Source organism: Ascaphus truei, chromosome 5, assembly GCF_040206685.1.
Source record: "Ascaphus truei isolate aAscTru1 chromosome 5, aAscTru1.hap1, whole genome shotgun sequence".
NCBI lineage: Eukaryota > Metazoa > Chordata > Amphibia > Anura > Ascaphidae > Ascaphus > Ascaphus truei.
The window spans coordinates 177,744,049-177,760,548 of NC_134487.1; the positions used below are offsets into that span (position 1 = coordinate 177,744,049).

Consider the following 16,500-nt stretch of genomic DNA (forward strand, 5'->3'; position numbering starts at 1 on the left):
CGCACGATGCTGCTCCGGAGCCCCTCACCCCCCCCCCCCACACTCACCCGAACATCCACCGCACGATGCTGCTCCGGAGCCCCTCACCCCCCCCCCCCCCACTCACCCGAACATCCACCGCACGATGCTGCTCCGGAGCCCCTCACCCCCCCCCACCATCCAACGCACGATGCTGCTCCGGAGCCCCTCACCCCCCCCCCCACCATCCAACGCACGATGCTGCTCCGGAGCCCCTCACCCCCCCCCACCATCCAACGCACGATGCTGCTCCGAAGCCCCTCACCCCCCCCCCCCCACCATCCAATGCACGATGCTGCTCCGGAGCCCCTCACACCCCCCCCCCCCCCCCCACACTCACCCGAACATCCACAGCACGATGCTGCTCCGGAGCCCCTCACCCCCCCCCCCCCCACAAACTCACCCGAACATCCACCGCACGATGCTGCTCCGGAGCCCCTCACCCCCCCCCACTCACCCGAACATCCACCGCACGGTGCTGCTCCGGAGCCCCTCACCCCCCCCCACACTCACCCCCCCCCCCACACTCACCCGAACATCCACCGCACGATGCTGCTCCGGAGCCCCTCACCCCCCCCCACTCACCCGAACATCCACCGCACGATGCTACTCCGGAGCCCCTCACCCCCCCCCCCCCACACTCAGCCGAACATCCACAGCACGATGCTGCTCCGGAGCCCCTCACCCCCCCCCCCCCACAAACTCACCCAAACATCCACCGCACGATGCTGCTCCGGAGCCCCTCACCCCCCCCCCCCCACACTCACCCGAACATCCACCGCACGATGCTGCTCCGGAGCCCCTCACCCCCACACTCACCCCCCCCCCCACACTCACCCCCCCCCCCACACTCACCCGAACATCCACCGCACGATGCTGCTCCGGAGCCCCTCACCCCCCCCCCACTCACCCGAACATCCACCGCACGATGCTGCTCCGGAGCCCCTCACCATCCCCCCCACCCCCCCACTCCCCTTCTCCCACCCCCACTCCCCTTCTCCACCCCCACTCCCCTTCTCCCCCCCCCCCCACTCCCCTTCTCTCCCCCCCACTCCCCTTCTCCCCCCCCACTCCCCTTCTCCCCCCCCACTCCCCTTCTCCCCCCCACTCCCCTTCCCCCCACTCCCCATCCCCCCCCCACTCCCCTCCCCCCCCACTCCCCTTCCCCCCCACTCCCTCCCCCCCACTCCCTCCCCCCCACTCCCCTTCCACCCCCACTCCCCTTCCCCCCCCACTCCCCTTCCCCCCCCACTCCCCTTCTCCCCCCACTCCCCTTCTCCCCCCCCCACTCCCCTTCTCCCCCCCCCACTCCCCTTCTCCCCCCCCACTCCCCTTCTCCCCCCCCACTCCCCTTTCCCCCCCCCCACTCCCCTTCCCCCCCCACTCCCCTTCCCCCCCACTCCCCTTCCCCCCCCACTCCCCTTCCCCCCCCACTCCCCTTCCCCCCCCACTCCCCTTCCCCCCCCCACTCCCCTTCCCCCCCCCACTCCCCTTCCCCCCCCCACTCCCCTTCCCCCCCCCCACTCCCCTTCCCCCCCCACTCCCCTTCCCCCCCCACTCCCCTTCCCCCCCCCACTCCCCTTCCCCCCCACACTCCCCTTCCCCCCCCACTCCCCTTCCCGCCCCACTCCCCTTCCCCCCCCACTCCCCTTCTCCCCCCCCACTCCCCTTCCCCCCCCCACTCCCCTTCTCCCCCCCCACTTCCCTTCCCCCCCCCCACTCCCTCCCCCCCCCCCACTCCCCTCCCCCCCACTCCCCTTCCCCCCCACTCCCCTTCCCCCCCCCACTCCCCTTCCCCCCCACTCCCCTTCCCCCCCCACTCCCCTTCCCCCCCCACTCCCCTTCCCCCCCACTCCCCTTCCCCCCCCCACTCCCCTTCCCCCCCCCACTCCCCTTCCCCCCCCCACTCCCCTTCCCCCCCCACTCCCCTTCCCCCCCCCACTCCCCTTCCCACTCCCCTTCCCCCCCACTCCCCTTCCCCCCCCACTCCCCTTCCCCCCCCCACTCCCCTTCCCCCCCTCACTCCCCTTCCCCCCCCACTCCCCTTCCCCCCCCACTCCCTTCCCCCCCCCCACTCCCTTCCCCCCCCCACTCCCCTTCCCCCCCCACTCCCCTTCCCCCCCCCACTCCCCTTCCCCCCCCCCACTCCCCTTCCCCCCCCCCACTCCCCTTCCCACTCCCCTTCCCCCCCCACTCCCCTTCCCCCCCCCACTCCCCTTCCCCCCCCACTCCCCTTCCCCCCCCCACTCCCCTTCCCCCCCCCACTCCCCTTCCCACTCCCCTTCCCCCCCACTCCCCTTCCCCCCCCCACTCCCCTTCCTCCCCCCACTCCCCTTCCCCCCCCCACTCCCCTTCCCCCCCCACTCCCCTTCCCCCCCCACTCCCCTTCCCCCCCCCACTCCCCTTCCCCCCCCCACTCCCCTTCTCCCCCCCCACTCCCCTTCTCCCCCCCCCACTCCCCTTCCCCCCCCCACTCCCCTTCCCCCCCCACTCCCCTTCCCCCCCACTCCCCTTCCCCCCCCCACTCCCCTTCCCCCCCCACTCCCCTTCCCCCCCCACTCCCCTTCCCCCCCACTCCCCTTCCCCCCCCCCACTCCCCTTCCCCCCCCACTCCCCTTCTCCCCCCCACTCCCCTTTCCCCCCCCACACTCCCCTTTCCCCCCCCCACTCCCCTTCTCCCCCCCTCCCCTTCTCCCCTCCCCTTCTCCCCCCCTCCCCTTCTCCCCCCCTCCCCTTCTCCCCCCCTCCCCTTCTCCCCCCCTCCCCTTCTCCCCCCGCTCCCCTTCCCCCCCGCTCCCCTTCCCCCCCGCTCCCCTTTCCCCCCCGCTCCCTTTCCCCCCCGCTCCCTTTCCCCCCCGCTCCCTTTCCCCCCCCCCGCTCCCCTTTCCCCCCCCGCTCCCCTTTCCCCCCCCCGCTCCCCTTTCCCCCCCCGCTCCCCTTTCCCCCCCCGCTCCCCTTTCCCCCCCCCCGCTCCCCTTTCCCCCCCCGCTCCCCTTTCCCCCCCGCTCCCCTTTCCCCCCCCGCTCCCCTTTCCCCCCCGCTCCCCTTTCCCCCCCGCTCCCCTTTCCCCCCCCCCGCTCCCCTTTCCCCCCCCCGCTCCCCTTTCCCCCCCCCGCTCCCCTTTCCCCCCCGCTCCCCTTTTACCATAAAACATTTTTAAACAACATCGTATTACATTTTATTCCATCTTTCTTTTCAATATTATTATCCAACCTTTGCAACAAATACTCACCTATTGTTCCACCATTTATAAATAATACTACCTATTACGCATTTACATCCCGGGCAACGCCGGGTCTCTCAGCTAGTGTTATATATTTCAGTTAAGAACTACAAGACTACCTGTGAGGAGGAGGTGTGTCCATATATAGGGCCTCCTACAGGTGCAAGTCTTTAATCTGTCCTGGCCCAGCTTTAAGGTGGGGCTTAACCCTTTGGTGACCACTGCCATGGTACATTATTCAGGAAAAGAAAATTATGGTAAGATCGTGAAACAATTTTCTGTTTTCTCTCCTCCCTCCCAGCATGTCTCTCTCTTGCCTCTTCCCCAGCAGGTCTTTCTCTGTCTCTCATCCCCCAGTATCTCTCCCAGCATCCCTCCCATCCCCCAGCATACCTCCCATTCTCCCCCACCCCCCCCCCCCCCGCCCAGCATCCTTCCCATTTCTCCCCCCCGCATCCTTCCCATCCCCTAACCCAGCATCCCTCGTATCCCTCCCCCATCCTCTCCCCCAGCGTCCTTCCCATCTCCCAGCATGCATCCCTCCCACCCCCTCACCCAGCATCCCTCACATCTCGCAGCATGCATCCCTCCCATCCCCTCCCAGCATCCCTCCCACCCCCACGTGTCTCTCCCCTCCCCCACCCAGCATGTCTCTCCCCTCCCCCACCCAGCATGTCTCTCCCTTCCACTCCACCCAGCATGTCTCTCCCCTCGACTCCACCCAGCATGTCTCTCCCCTCCACCCCACCCAGCATGTCTCTCGCCTCCACCCCACCCAGCATGTCTCTCCCCTCCACCCAGCATGTCTCTCCACCCCACCCAGCATGTCTCTCCACCCCACCCAGCATGTCTCTCCACCCCACCCAGCATGTCTCTCCCCTCCCTCCCCCCACCCAGCATCTCTCTCCCCTCCCTCCCTCCCCCCACCCAGCATGTCTCTCCCCTCCCTCCCCGCACCCAGCATGTCTCTCCCCTCCCTCCCTCCCCCCACCCAGCATGTCTCTCCCTTCCCTCCCCCCAGCCAGCATGTCTCTCCCCTCCACCCCACCCAGCATGTCTCTCCCCTCCACCCCACCCAGCATGTCTCTCCCCTCCACCCCACCCAGCATGTCTCTTCACCCCACCCAGCATGTGTCTCCACCCCACCCAGCATGTCTCTCCCCTCCCTCCCCCCACCCAGCATGTCTCTCCCCTCCATCCCCCCACCAAGCATGTCTCTCCCCTCCATCCCCCCACCAAGCATGTCTCTCCCCTCCCCCCAACCAGCATGTCTCTCCCCCCACCCAGCATGTCTCTCCCCTCCATCCCCCCACCCAGCATGTCTCTCCCCTTCATCCCCCCACCCAGCATGTCTCTCCCCTCCATCCCCCCCACCCAGCATGTCTCTGCTCTCCATCCCCCCCACCCAGCATGTCTCTCCCCTCCCTCCCCCCACCCAGCATGTCTCTCCCCTCCCTCCCCCCACCCAGCATGTTTCTCCCTTCCCTCCCCCCACCCAGCATATCTCTTCCCTCCCCCCACCCAGCATGTCTTTCCCCACCCCCAGCCTTTTTCTCTCTCCCCACCCTGCTCCCCAGTATGTCTTTCTCTACTTGCACTTTTCATCTAATTTTTTTCCTCTGTTTTCCCTTCATATATTTATCTTCTTTCCCACTTTCTCCTATTCTCTCTTCCTTCCCATTTTCTCTCTCTCCTCCTCATGTCTTTTTTTCCCCCCACTTACGTATTTCTTTCTTGTACTTTATTTTCTCTTTGGATTTCCAATTCTCCACATGGCAGTGGGTATTAAATGGGATTTGCTCCTCCCTCAGTGTCGTATGACACAACTCTTCAGTAGGGGCCTGGTATATAACACCCTCCCGTTACCTGCAGAATAGCCTTTTCCCTGTCCTAATGCGCAACAGTAGGTTTTGTTAAGTAGGACTCACAGGGACTGCTTTAGTGCAGTTCAATTTGGGGGGTTTTCACCCTCCCTCCCCCTGAAGCTTTGTCAGAAGTGCTATCTGGAACGGCCAGTCAGATACCCCGCGACCAGTCAGAAAAACTGCAGAAGCGCCTGAGAATGCCAGTCTAGAGCACGACGGAGGTAAGACGCGCCGCTCCCTCTGAACAAGAAGTGTGGAATTGGAGTGCACACGCCTGCACATTTCCTTCTTAAAGCAGCAATGGCGTCATGCAGACACCACTAGAGTATTTAAAGCAGCAATACTATATAATGGTGCCTGATATTCCTGAAGCATTTCACAGACACAGGAGGCTGCTTTTGCACAAAGTACTGTAGTAGTATGGAAGCTGGATAAAGCAAGGGGTCAATGCCCAAATTGAGGCGAGTCCCTAGTTAGAAAAACAAGTTTTAAAAAAAGTGAGAAACATTGAAATGAATGTATTTTGTGGTATACAGTGTTTTATTTTTTTTTATTGTTGATGCAGTACTTCTGGGGTTCAGCCGGAAGAAGGGATGTCTAAAACAGTCACAGATTCGTTACTGCATAAGAAAAAGGTGCCTAAAATGGCCAGAATTTGTGCGGATTTGAAGTGTCTAAAGGCTGCAGCCATGGAACCCAATGGCCAGATGTCTACTTTCCTATCCTGGATGAAGGATACAGTCTCTCTCAATCTATGGTTTCAGCAGTGCTACAAGCAACTAAACTGACCCAGAAGAGAACAAGCCTGGATAGAGGAGCATTTTCGTTGGAGTAATCCGATGTCATACAGCATCACTCTGAAGGGGAGTACTGTGATTCATCTGATCATGAAATGTTGGATGAATTTGGATCTTGTTGATCCATTGATTAAAGCAATGCAAGAGGTTCTGGAGCTGGAAGACCTAGAAGATAAGCACCAGAAAAAGGATAAGCTTTCCGCAGTTCTCAGAAGAAATAGAGAACTTTTCCGTTACTTTCTGTCATAAAAGAAATGATGGAGCTGAATGGAGTCAGCCCGATTAAAAAATCGATAACCCCGAATACGTTTTCCAGGATGTACCCATTCGCTGACAAAGAAGTCAAGAATTGTGAATATCCCCCAAAGGTTGCTGCAATCACACACATTGCAAAAAGAACCACATTACCAGTGGATGATGCGGTGTAATTTCGCGATACAATGGATCGAAGGATGGAGTGTCCTACGAAAAGCCTGTTTGGCAGCAGGTCTTGCTTGCAAACCTGTGGTATCAACAGTGTCACTTTCCAGAGCCATGAGAATATGGTTAGCCAATGTGGAGGAATCGTTGGAAAGCAGTGTCTAGAGAGCCTCAATTCTGTTGGCGTTATCTGAAATTAAGTTGGCAACTGACTATATCGCCGAAGCTTCCCTGGACATAGTGAAGCATGGCTCTGACAGTGGCAGCAAGAAAGAAGTGGGGCTAAGGCATTGGGTAGCAGATTTCTACTTCAAAAAAACACATTTTCTCTTTACCTTTCGAAGGTGAATTGCTGTTAGCTTTTATGGCGTCTAGTTTTTTCCCCCAAAGCTATCAAGAGGAAAGAGTGTGTTTCTTCCCTAGGAGAAGAGAAATCGAAGATTCTTTACACCACAAGACAGAATGTCTTATAGAGAAGCAAAGTCCTACCAGAAAGGGCTTTTGCCCAACAGCAAAAATGGAGAGGGTGACAAGGGAGCCTTTTTTGTGGCCCCCGACTAAGAGGATCCTTCGGGAAAGGCAAGTTTGCTTGAAATAAGGCGAGCTCTACAGTGTGCAATCAAGCGACGAATAAGCTCAATGTGCTGCTGAACAGTTACTTCCAAAAGTTGTCTCTTCGTTTCATGTCAATCAAGAGACGATAATTTTTCCATCCTTCTGCACAAATTCGGCTAATCCTAAGGAGCCCAGACTAGATAATTTAAGATGTAGTAAGGTGTTTTTAGTCTACCTACTCAGGATTCAAAAATACAGAAAATAGGATAGGCTGTTTATAATCCCAGAGGGTCCTAGAAGGGGGCAGCAAGCCTCAAAGGCAACCATATCATGATGGATTACTTCAGCTATCAAGTTGGCGTATAACCTTAAAAGCAAACCAGTCCAGCAGGGAATAAAGGCAGATTCAACCAGAGCAGTTTCTAAATCATGGGCATTCAAAGCCCAAGCATCTCCAACACAGATTTTTAAAGCTGCGGTCTGGTCTTCATTTAATACATTTGTGACATACTATAAGCTTGACGTACAAGCCTCAGCTGAAGCAAGCTTTGACAGTAAATAAACAGATATCTCAAAGTTGGTATACGTATCTTTTTTTTCTCCTTTTCTTCCCCTCCCATGGAGTGAGCTTTGGTATATCCTAATTAGTACCCACTGCCATGTGGGGAAGAGGAAAAGTGAATGGGTTCATTTTACCGTAATTTTCTTTTCCTGTACTCCATTAATGGCAGTGGGTACATCGTACTCTCCCTGTGATTAACATGTATCAGTTATATTTTTTAGCTATGGGAAAAACCGAAGACTGTTCTGCAGGTAGTGGGTGGGCCTTATATACCCTGCAGAAACGTTTTCTGTCCTGCAACGATGAGGGAGGCGCTAATCCCAATTAGTACCCACTGCAATTAGTGATGTACAGGAAAATAAAATTACGTTAAACTTAATACATTTTCTGTTTTTGTTCCTAGCCTTTCTATGTCTTCTTCACTTTCATGTCTGTTTTTCTCCTCATGATTTAGCCCTTCCCTCTTACTTTTCTCAGCCTGTCTCTCAGGCTGCAGCTTCAGGCTGCGATTATACAGCAAAACGCCCGTGGTGTCGTGTGTAGCAACGCAAAAACAAATTTTGAAAACGCATCAACTGTCTCCTGTTTTGCAGTAGCAAGCGGGGTGACAGTTGAATTTGGAATAGCTACTTATCACATATGTATGAAACTTGTTGTTTGCGCCGCGCGGTGTCGCTACGGGTGACACCATGGGCGTTTTTCAGAATAATCGCAGCCTTAGACACACACCCACAGCGCTCTTCAAGGCAACGCCTATTTACAGAGGCTCTGTGGGGTGGGAAGGATTTCCCTCTGCCTGCTTCCTGCATCTCGGGGGAGGGGGGCAGGGGACATCAGAATTAATATGCGGGCAGTAGGCCGGGCCCCTAAACAGTCAGAACAGCAGTCCTTACTGTCTCCCCATGTCGGCGGCCCTGGCTATAGATGTTTCAAAACTGGTAAATGTTACTTGCAATGTAATTAAAAGAAATATAAAATAAGAGACTCCAGAATCTAACTGGCAAAACGAATTTTGTAATGCAACTGTAAACTAAAATATGTGGGACGCCCTAAAAGAGCGTTTGAAAACAAGGATATCAGACCATGTTAATTATAATACTAAAAGGGATATGGAGCATCCTGTTTTGAAAAATTTTCTCGAGTTTCACAACTCTGATGCCAAACCATAATATTTTTGTCATAAACAAAAAGGATATCTGCTGCACACCATATAATCAATAAACATACATAATTACCGGTGCTCTTATGTTGGAGGATGGCTTGCTGGAAATCCAAATAGTATACTAAAACAGGAATAGCACAAGGCACTGCGGATTTTCTAATGCTGTTTTAATGAGCCAAAAAAACTAAGCGACGTTTCAACCAGAGCGGTCTTTCAAGTGGCATGGCCACTTACCACTTGAAAAAGACCGCTCTGGTCGAAAGGTCGCTTAGCTTTTTTTGGCTCATTAAAACAGCATAAGAAAATCCGCAGTGCCTTGTGTTATTCTTGTTTTAGTACAGCAGGGCCACGCTTCTCGGCGCTCCGCATTTCGGCGATCCGCTGATACGGCGGCACCGAGAAGGGGGCCGCCATGTTGAATTTAAAATCGCGCATGCGCAGAACGGCAGGTGTGCCCGGCGTGCATGCGCAGACCGCCGGTTGCGCGCTTAGACCGCAGGTCGCACATGCGCAGAACGGCGAAAATGTCGGTTTGCGCATGCGCAGCACTGAAAATCGCCGGATCCGCTTTCCGGCGATTTTCACTATACGGCGGGCCTCTGGAACGGAACCCGCCGTATACCCGGGGCCCTGCTGGATGTCATAGAGAATACATGATCTGCCCAGATAAAGTTAAATAATTATTTCCCATGTGAGGCAACGACCTCAATTCAGAGTGGAATTGAAAACATTTTCTGTGTTGACATTATTGCTCATCTGGGAATTGTTTTGGCATATATTTTACCTGTTATGTTATCATGATACTTTTTTATTTACTAAAAGTTATGTTATATTTTATCCTGTATTTTTATATTTGCCTTTAAGTAAAACTTGCCCTATAAGAGTGTACTGTAAATGAAGGGGCATGATGGTGATAATTCACTTCCTCTGAATAGCTGATGTGAGTGTGAAACGTTTTTGGAGGCCCTAGGTGGGTCTTACTACAGCGGTGCGCGACCACCAGGGGGGGTTGCGAGACTGCCTGCGGGGGGGGGGGTGCGGTTTACAGAGGCTCCGCGCACTTCCTGAAGGCACCTAAATTAAGTGCCGTGGGAGCTACAGGGCCTCTGTAAACCTTTACTTACCTTGGCTCCACACACGTTGCTGTGGCAACGTGACGTCATGATGCCGGAGCTGAGGGGGGTTGAGGTGACCACCGGCAGGGGGGCGCAGGGAAAAAAGTGTGTGCCCCCCTGTCTTACTACATTTTTCATATTTTCTGGATAATTTAAATTTGGCTTTGTGCGCTATTTTTCATATTTTGACTAAACGCTCTGCTGGGATTTACAGGTATTTAGATTTCCAAAATGCTGACTCACAGATATTGCCAAAACTGTTTTAACCACTGTTTCAGTCTTCCCTTTCCCATCTGTGTTTATTACAATGTCCCCCTCCAGAATACATTTTCCACAATATTTCATTATAACTGGTATATACAAGTATTTATTTGAGCGCCTGTAGAAAAACTCTATTGCTAATCTGAATATTTTACAAAATCAACAAGCAAATGTATTGTCTTTTCCTTTAGGTTACGCTTAGCCTCTTTTGATAACAATGGTAAAGTAATTTGCAATAGAACAAGTGGATATCAGATCCTCAGCCTTGAAAAAGATCAGGTATGTTTTTTTGTTGTTGTGTGAATATAGCCTAAGAAAATGTAAGCACCTAGGAGATGAGTAGCTGGGTGTTCTCACTCTGCTAAAGATAACCGAGGTTTCTGTGAATGAAGAGTTTTGCTGTAGCTTAATGAAGACACCAGGGGCACAGGAGGAGGGCAGCAAGCTGCAGATGTAACTTCACATTATCCCAGTGGGATTTTTTTTTTTTCCACTTCTTTAAGAAATGCGCACGTATCACTTTGCTAGCTGCTGGTTGACACACACATAAGGCAGTCTTTGAAGCACAGTGTTATTAGCAACTTCAATTTCTTCATGCATGTAGGTGCTAACGTTTAAAGCATCAGTGAATTTTCCCCCTACATAATTTTAACTCCTAACTTCTCGTTTATGCATGAACTGTATACACCATATGTAGAACGTAAGAGTCTTGCCTAGAACTGAAATAGTTGACTTGCATACATAACCGTATTAGGCAAGACAGCTACAGCCCTCCTCCCTCCGAGGCACACACATGCGAGCACCAAGCACCGGTTGGGCGTACATTACATACTATGGATGTATTGTATACGTAGACACAACATATATGCACCATATACAGTACATACATATAGATGTAACACACTTTATTGCATCAGTTGGTGCGTTACAACGGGTGAGAACACGTTAGTCAACACAGCAGTCAGAATAATGTGTTGCATGCACCCGTTTGCATATTGTGTGTGCGTGTGCAAAACTCTAGCTTTGATTTTTTTTTGGGGGGGGGGGGGAAATTACTAATTATTTATTTAATAAATCTCTGCTTATACATAAGCCTTTCTCAAGCCATATGTACATCTACACACGCACGCACCATATGTACATCTAGACTACACAGACGTGTGTGTGTGTGTCTTATATATTACATACATACACACATACTGTACATATGCATACACGCTCACATACATATACACATACGCTTACACATATACAGTGGTGTGAAAAAGAAAGTACACCCTTTTTGAATTCTATGGTTTTACGTATCAGGACATAATAACTTAAAATTAGGTAACTACAACCTCAGATGAACAACACATGACATATTACACTGTCATGATTTATTTAACAACATTAAAGCCAAAATGGAGAAGCCATGTGTGAAAAACCAAGTATACCTTATGATTCAATTGCTTGTAGAACCACCGTTAGCAGAAATAACTTGAAGTAATCGTTTTCTGTATGACTTTGAGTCTCTCACATCGTTGTGGACGAATTTTGGCCCACTCTTCTTTACAACGTTGCTTCAGTTCATTGAGGTTTGTGGGCATTTGTTTATGCACAGCTCTCTTAAGGTCCAGTCACAGCATTTCAATCGGGTTGAGGTCTGGACTTTGACTGGGCCATAGCAACACCTTGATTCTTTTCTTTTTCAGACATTCTGTTGTAGATTTGCTGGTGTGCTTGGGATCATTGTCCTGTTGCATGACCTAATTTTGGCCAAGCTTTAGCTGTCGGACAGATGGCCTCACATTTGACTCTAGAATACTTTGGCATACAGAGGAGTTCCTGGTCAACTCAATGACTGCAAGGTTCCCAGGTCCTGTGGCTGCAAAACAAGCCCAAATCATCACCCCTCCACCACCTTGCTTGATAGTTGATATAAGGTGTTTGTGTTGATATGCTGTGTTTGGTTTTCGCCAAACGTGGCGCTGTGCATTATGGCCAAACATCTCCATTTTGGTCTCGTCTGTCCAAAGGACATTGTTCCAGAAGTCGTGTGGACTTTAAATTGTTTGGAAATGGCCTTATAACCCTTCCCAGATTGATGGGCAGCAACAATTGCTTCTCTAAGATCATTGCTGATGTCATTCCTCCTTGGCATTGTGTTAACACACACCTGAATGCTCCGGACCAGCAAACAGCTAAAATTTCGGCTTTTATAGAGGTGGTCACACTTGCTGATGATCAATTAATCAAGGGCATTTGATTAGCAGCACCTGTCTGCTACTTAGCATCTTAATTCCTATGGAAGCAGTAAGGGTGTACTTAGTTTTTCACACGCAGCTTCTCCATTTTGGCTTTTTGTTGTTGTTAAATCATGACAGTGTAATATGTCATGTGTTGTTGTTCATCTGAGGTTGTATTTACCTAATTTTAAGACCTGCTAAGGAACAGATGATAGTTATTAAGTCCTGATCTGTAAAACCATAGAATTCAAAGAGGGTGTACTTTCTTTTTCACACCACTGTACTTACACACACATATACATATGTAACACCCCTTCCCTCCTCCTCAGGGAGATATGCGTGTTACGGGTGTATTGGTGCTACCGCCGTGCTTGGGGAGCCTGGGGTGGCTGGAGCAGTGCCTCCATCCTTGAGGATCCCTGCGTTGGCAGGATAGCCCCTCACAGGAACCGGTACACTTATTTGGTTTACATCCAATAACCACAATTACAGCAAAGTATATACAACCTATTTACTATGATCTCACTGTCTCAGCAATACAGTATACACAATCACAATGACCTTCCCCCAAAGTACTGAGGGTGCCCTGGGCACCTAAAACCCAATGGTTTGTCCAAACAATTCCACCCAGATATGTGAGGGCAGCACTACCCTCCCGGTGTGGTGTTGGTGCACGTGGTGGTACCTTCCTTGCTACACGAGTATACCAGGGGATTTGTAGACAGGTGGCAAGCGTGGTCCCATGATGCAGGGCCTCCAACACAATCCCCTTCTCGCCTTATTTCCGGTAGCATAGCGGAAGCGATTCAGCCAGGCCTGAGGACTCATTCACTGCGGATCCATCTGCTCCGTTGAGTCGTCTGTATACTAAGGGGCAAGTCCCTTATTATGGCCGGCCCTACAATACTTACACTACTTTATGGGAGAAACTACCTAGTCCGGGGGAGCTTGACTATCTCCCTTCGCCGGCTCCGTCAGGACTGACCACGCTGTCTCCAGTCCGCGGAGGAAATCCTGAACAACAGGACCTCTTCCGGCAGCGCCAACCGCAACATGGCCGACACAGCCACTAAACCCTCCCACGTGACGGGACCACTGCCAGGGAGGTGGCAAGGGAGGGTACACTGCTACACATACATACACACATACACATACTGTACACACACACACACACACACACATATATGTGTGTGTGTAGCAGTGTACCCTCCCTTGCCTTCTATAGGTATATATTCACACACACACACACATATATGCACACCATATAGTATTTGGACTTGAACCAACATGGATTTGAGCGTCACTTTCAGCCAGTCTACGTACAGGCATACCCCGCATTAACGTACGCAATGGGACCGGAGCATGTATGTAAAGCGAAAATGTACTTAAAGTGAAGCACTACCTTTTCCCACTTATCGATGCATGTACTGTACTGCAATCGTTATATACGTGCATAACTGATGTAAATAACGCATTTGTAACAGGCTCTATAGTCTCCCTGCTTGCGCACAGCTTCGGTACAGGTAGGGAGCCGGTATTGCTGTTCAGGACGTGATGACAGGCGCATGCGTGAGCTGCCGTTTGCCTATTGGGCGATATGTACTTACTCGCGAGTGTACTTAAAGTGAGTGTACTTAAAGCGGGGTATGCCTGTACTGTATAAGCTAGATGTTCCACTTCAGGCAGCTACCCCCTAGAGTTACAGTATATCAAATATGCCATGTCCTTGTTCTGATGTGTCCTACTTAATAGCAGTACTAAAGCTAATGAGCTTCCACATCTGCATTTTTTTTTCTTTCCTGCACTTTGATGCTGTTCTCCTTGTTAATGTTTCTCCCAGGAACAAGTGGTAATGAATTTGGACAGCCGCTTGCTCCTCTTCCCACTGTATATCTTCTGCAACTTCTTGTACACTTCACCTGAGAGAAGGGTGGAGGGAGACGGACAGCAGGAGAATCCAGAGAACTGAGGGCGTTACAGACGTTGGCTCTAAAACAGATGCTCTGTACACAAGGACCTCAAGGGATGAGCAACCATTAAAAAGGGAAAGTTTTATTTTGACCAGAATGCATGGCTATTTTGTTTATTTTGCAGAAAGGTTTGTGTGTGCTAGTATGAAGAAAGCAAAATGAAGCATGTACTGATGTTTTAACCCTTTATTGGCAAGCTGACTTCTGCCAGCGAAGGAGTTAGCAGCAATAAGTGCATTTGCTTATTTTACTCTACACAAATGCCAATGAAGTTCAAAGCCAAAATCCACTCATTTTGTATCTGCAGTTCCACCATACAGTATGTAGAGACATAGTGAAAAAAATGTGATTTAGGGGAATGTACCTTTTCAGTAGGACAACTTGCATCTGCCATGTAGATGAATATTTATTTTGTTTGAGTTTTGAACATTTTTATTTTCTTTGGAAAATTGTTAATTTTCTCCAGAGCAAATGACACTTGGCATCTAACAATGCGTAATCTGTATATACAATGAAATTTATTTTCTGGGTGAGTAGTGAGGTTTGTAGGGTAATTATAGTGGAATTATACCTTTTTAGAATGAATTGGTGCTGCATCTATTTATCGAATTATGTGGTGTTCCTGTAGCCGGAAGTGCAGGTTTGCTTCAAGTAGTGTTGCCTTTTAATGGACCAACGTGAGCATTCCTCATAAACTTGGTTCACCCACAAGCCTTAAAGACCAAGTCTCTTATGCAGCACTTCTAGAGAAAAAAATTGTCACATCTTGAAGTCGTGTTCAACTACATCTCATAGTGGTCCTTTAGAAGAAGTATGACCACCTGCAACGTAATCTAATTATTAAAGAGCATCTTCACTAACAAGAAAATCAATGGAGATTGTGTCCATACCAGTGATGCAGCATCGGATCAGAGGGGCATCTGAAGTGCCGAACGTCGACTTGTTTCTGTCTTTGTTTAATACTTGACGGTTGCATTCTAAGGAAGAATAATGACCTGAGACCAAAAGAAGACGTATTGAGTACAGTATGTAAGATATAAAAAAAAGCTTATTTTGTAGCAATTCAGTACATTGACCCAGAAAAGGATGCCAAGTTTTAGCACTCCTTTACTCCCATGGTAGTAAAGGCATGCTAAAGTTTGCACCCTTTTGTGCATCTTTGGCATTGTCCTTTTTCATGTATGTACTGTATGTATGTATTGTAGACGTAATTTAAACTAGCCTTAAGATGCTATGAATTGAAGCTTTGCATTGCACCTCTGCTACTAGTCAGTCTGCCTACTACCTATACCAACTAATAAGAGCAAGGTTTACCAAATAGCTTAGCCAGACTATAAAGTCAGTGGCAAATAGCAGACAACCTCACTCCAAGCCTAAATTGTGCAACGGTGCAGTCCCACATAGGATGAAATGGAAATAAATTACATTGATAGGGTGATTGGGTTTAAAGGTAAAATGCTTTATTATTAGAGAAGTATTTTTAAATCATTTTATGTGTTTTCCTGCCAGTGTTTTGTAATGTTGTAACTTGAAGATTAGGGATGGTCTTTATAATATGTTTTATCTGCCCTTGTCTCCCTTCTTGGTTAGGCAATTCCACTCCCCCTTTTAAAAGAAATATGTATAGGAAGCAGGGTGTCTGCGGAGCTAGGCCGTGCTAATTTCAGCTCCGGACACCCCCTACTTCCTATACATATAGGGGTGGGAAATGGCCTGGGGGAAGGGTTGAGCAGAGTGAACTGATTCTTTAAGAATGAAAAATGTAAAAATGCTTATGTATATTTTTATATATGTGTATGTATGTATTTTGTTTATTTTTTGCACCAGTCACTTGGTAACATTTTCAGTGTATCGCCCTCCGTCAATCTTTGAGACTGCATTTGTAACCTCCATTTGAATCCATGTACAACAAGATTTTTTAAATAGAAAAAGGCGCTCAAAGTGCTGGATTAATTAGACAATTTGAATCACTGAATCACGCATAAGTGGAGACACAGGGATTGAGACAATAATGCAGCAAATTGTTAAAGTAAATAAGTGTCTCCCAAATAAAGTCCTAAAGGAGCAAATTTACCTGAAGGTAAGAGCTAGTGGGCACAAACCCACCCCTCAGACCTCGTTGGGGTAGCCCCTAGAATATAGTAATAATGATGATACAACATACTACAGTATATGCATATGTACTAACATTTGTATGTCTCTATCCTGTGTCTCCTTGGTAGGCGTGCTCCCAAAATTGGTATTGTCAACGAAGTACAAAAGTGTATGGTGCACAGCCAAAAAGAGTGGGTCAAGTTGAAAAATAAAATACACTTTTCCTCTAT

The 16,500-nt window shown here is 50.3% G+C and overlaps 1 protein-coding gene across 1 annotated transcript in view; it reads left to right on the forward strand.

Annotated features, from left to right (window-relative positions):
* GMCL1 (germ cell-less 1, spermatogenesis associated) overlaps window positions 1–14,273 on the forward strand; it is a 126,228-nt gene extending 111,955 nt beyond the window's left edge. The window contains exons 14-15 of the mRNA XM_075601326.1: window positions 10,170–10,257; window positions 14,047–14,273. Coding sequence (XP_075457441.1) covers window positions 10,170–10,257; window positions 14,047–14,175 — 217 coding nt within the window. The 3' untranslated portion in view covers window positions 14,176–14,273. The remainder of the gene's footprint in view (window positions 1–10,169; window positions 10,258–14,046) is intronic.
* Window positions 14,274–16,500: the final 2,227 nt, after the last annotated feature.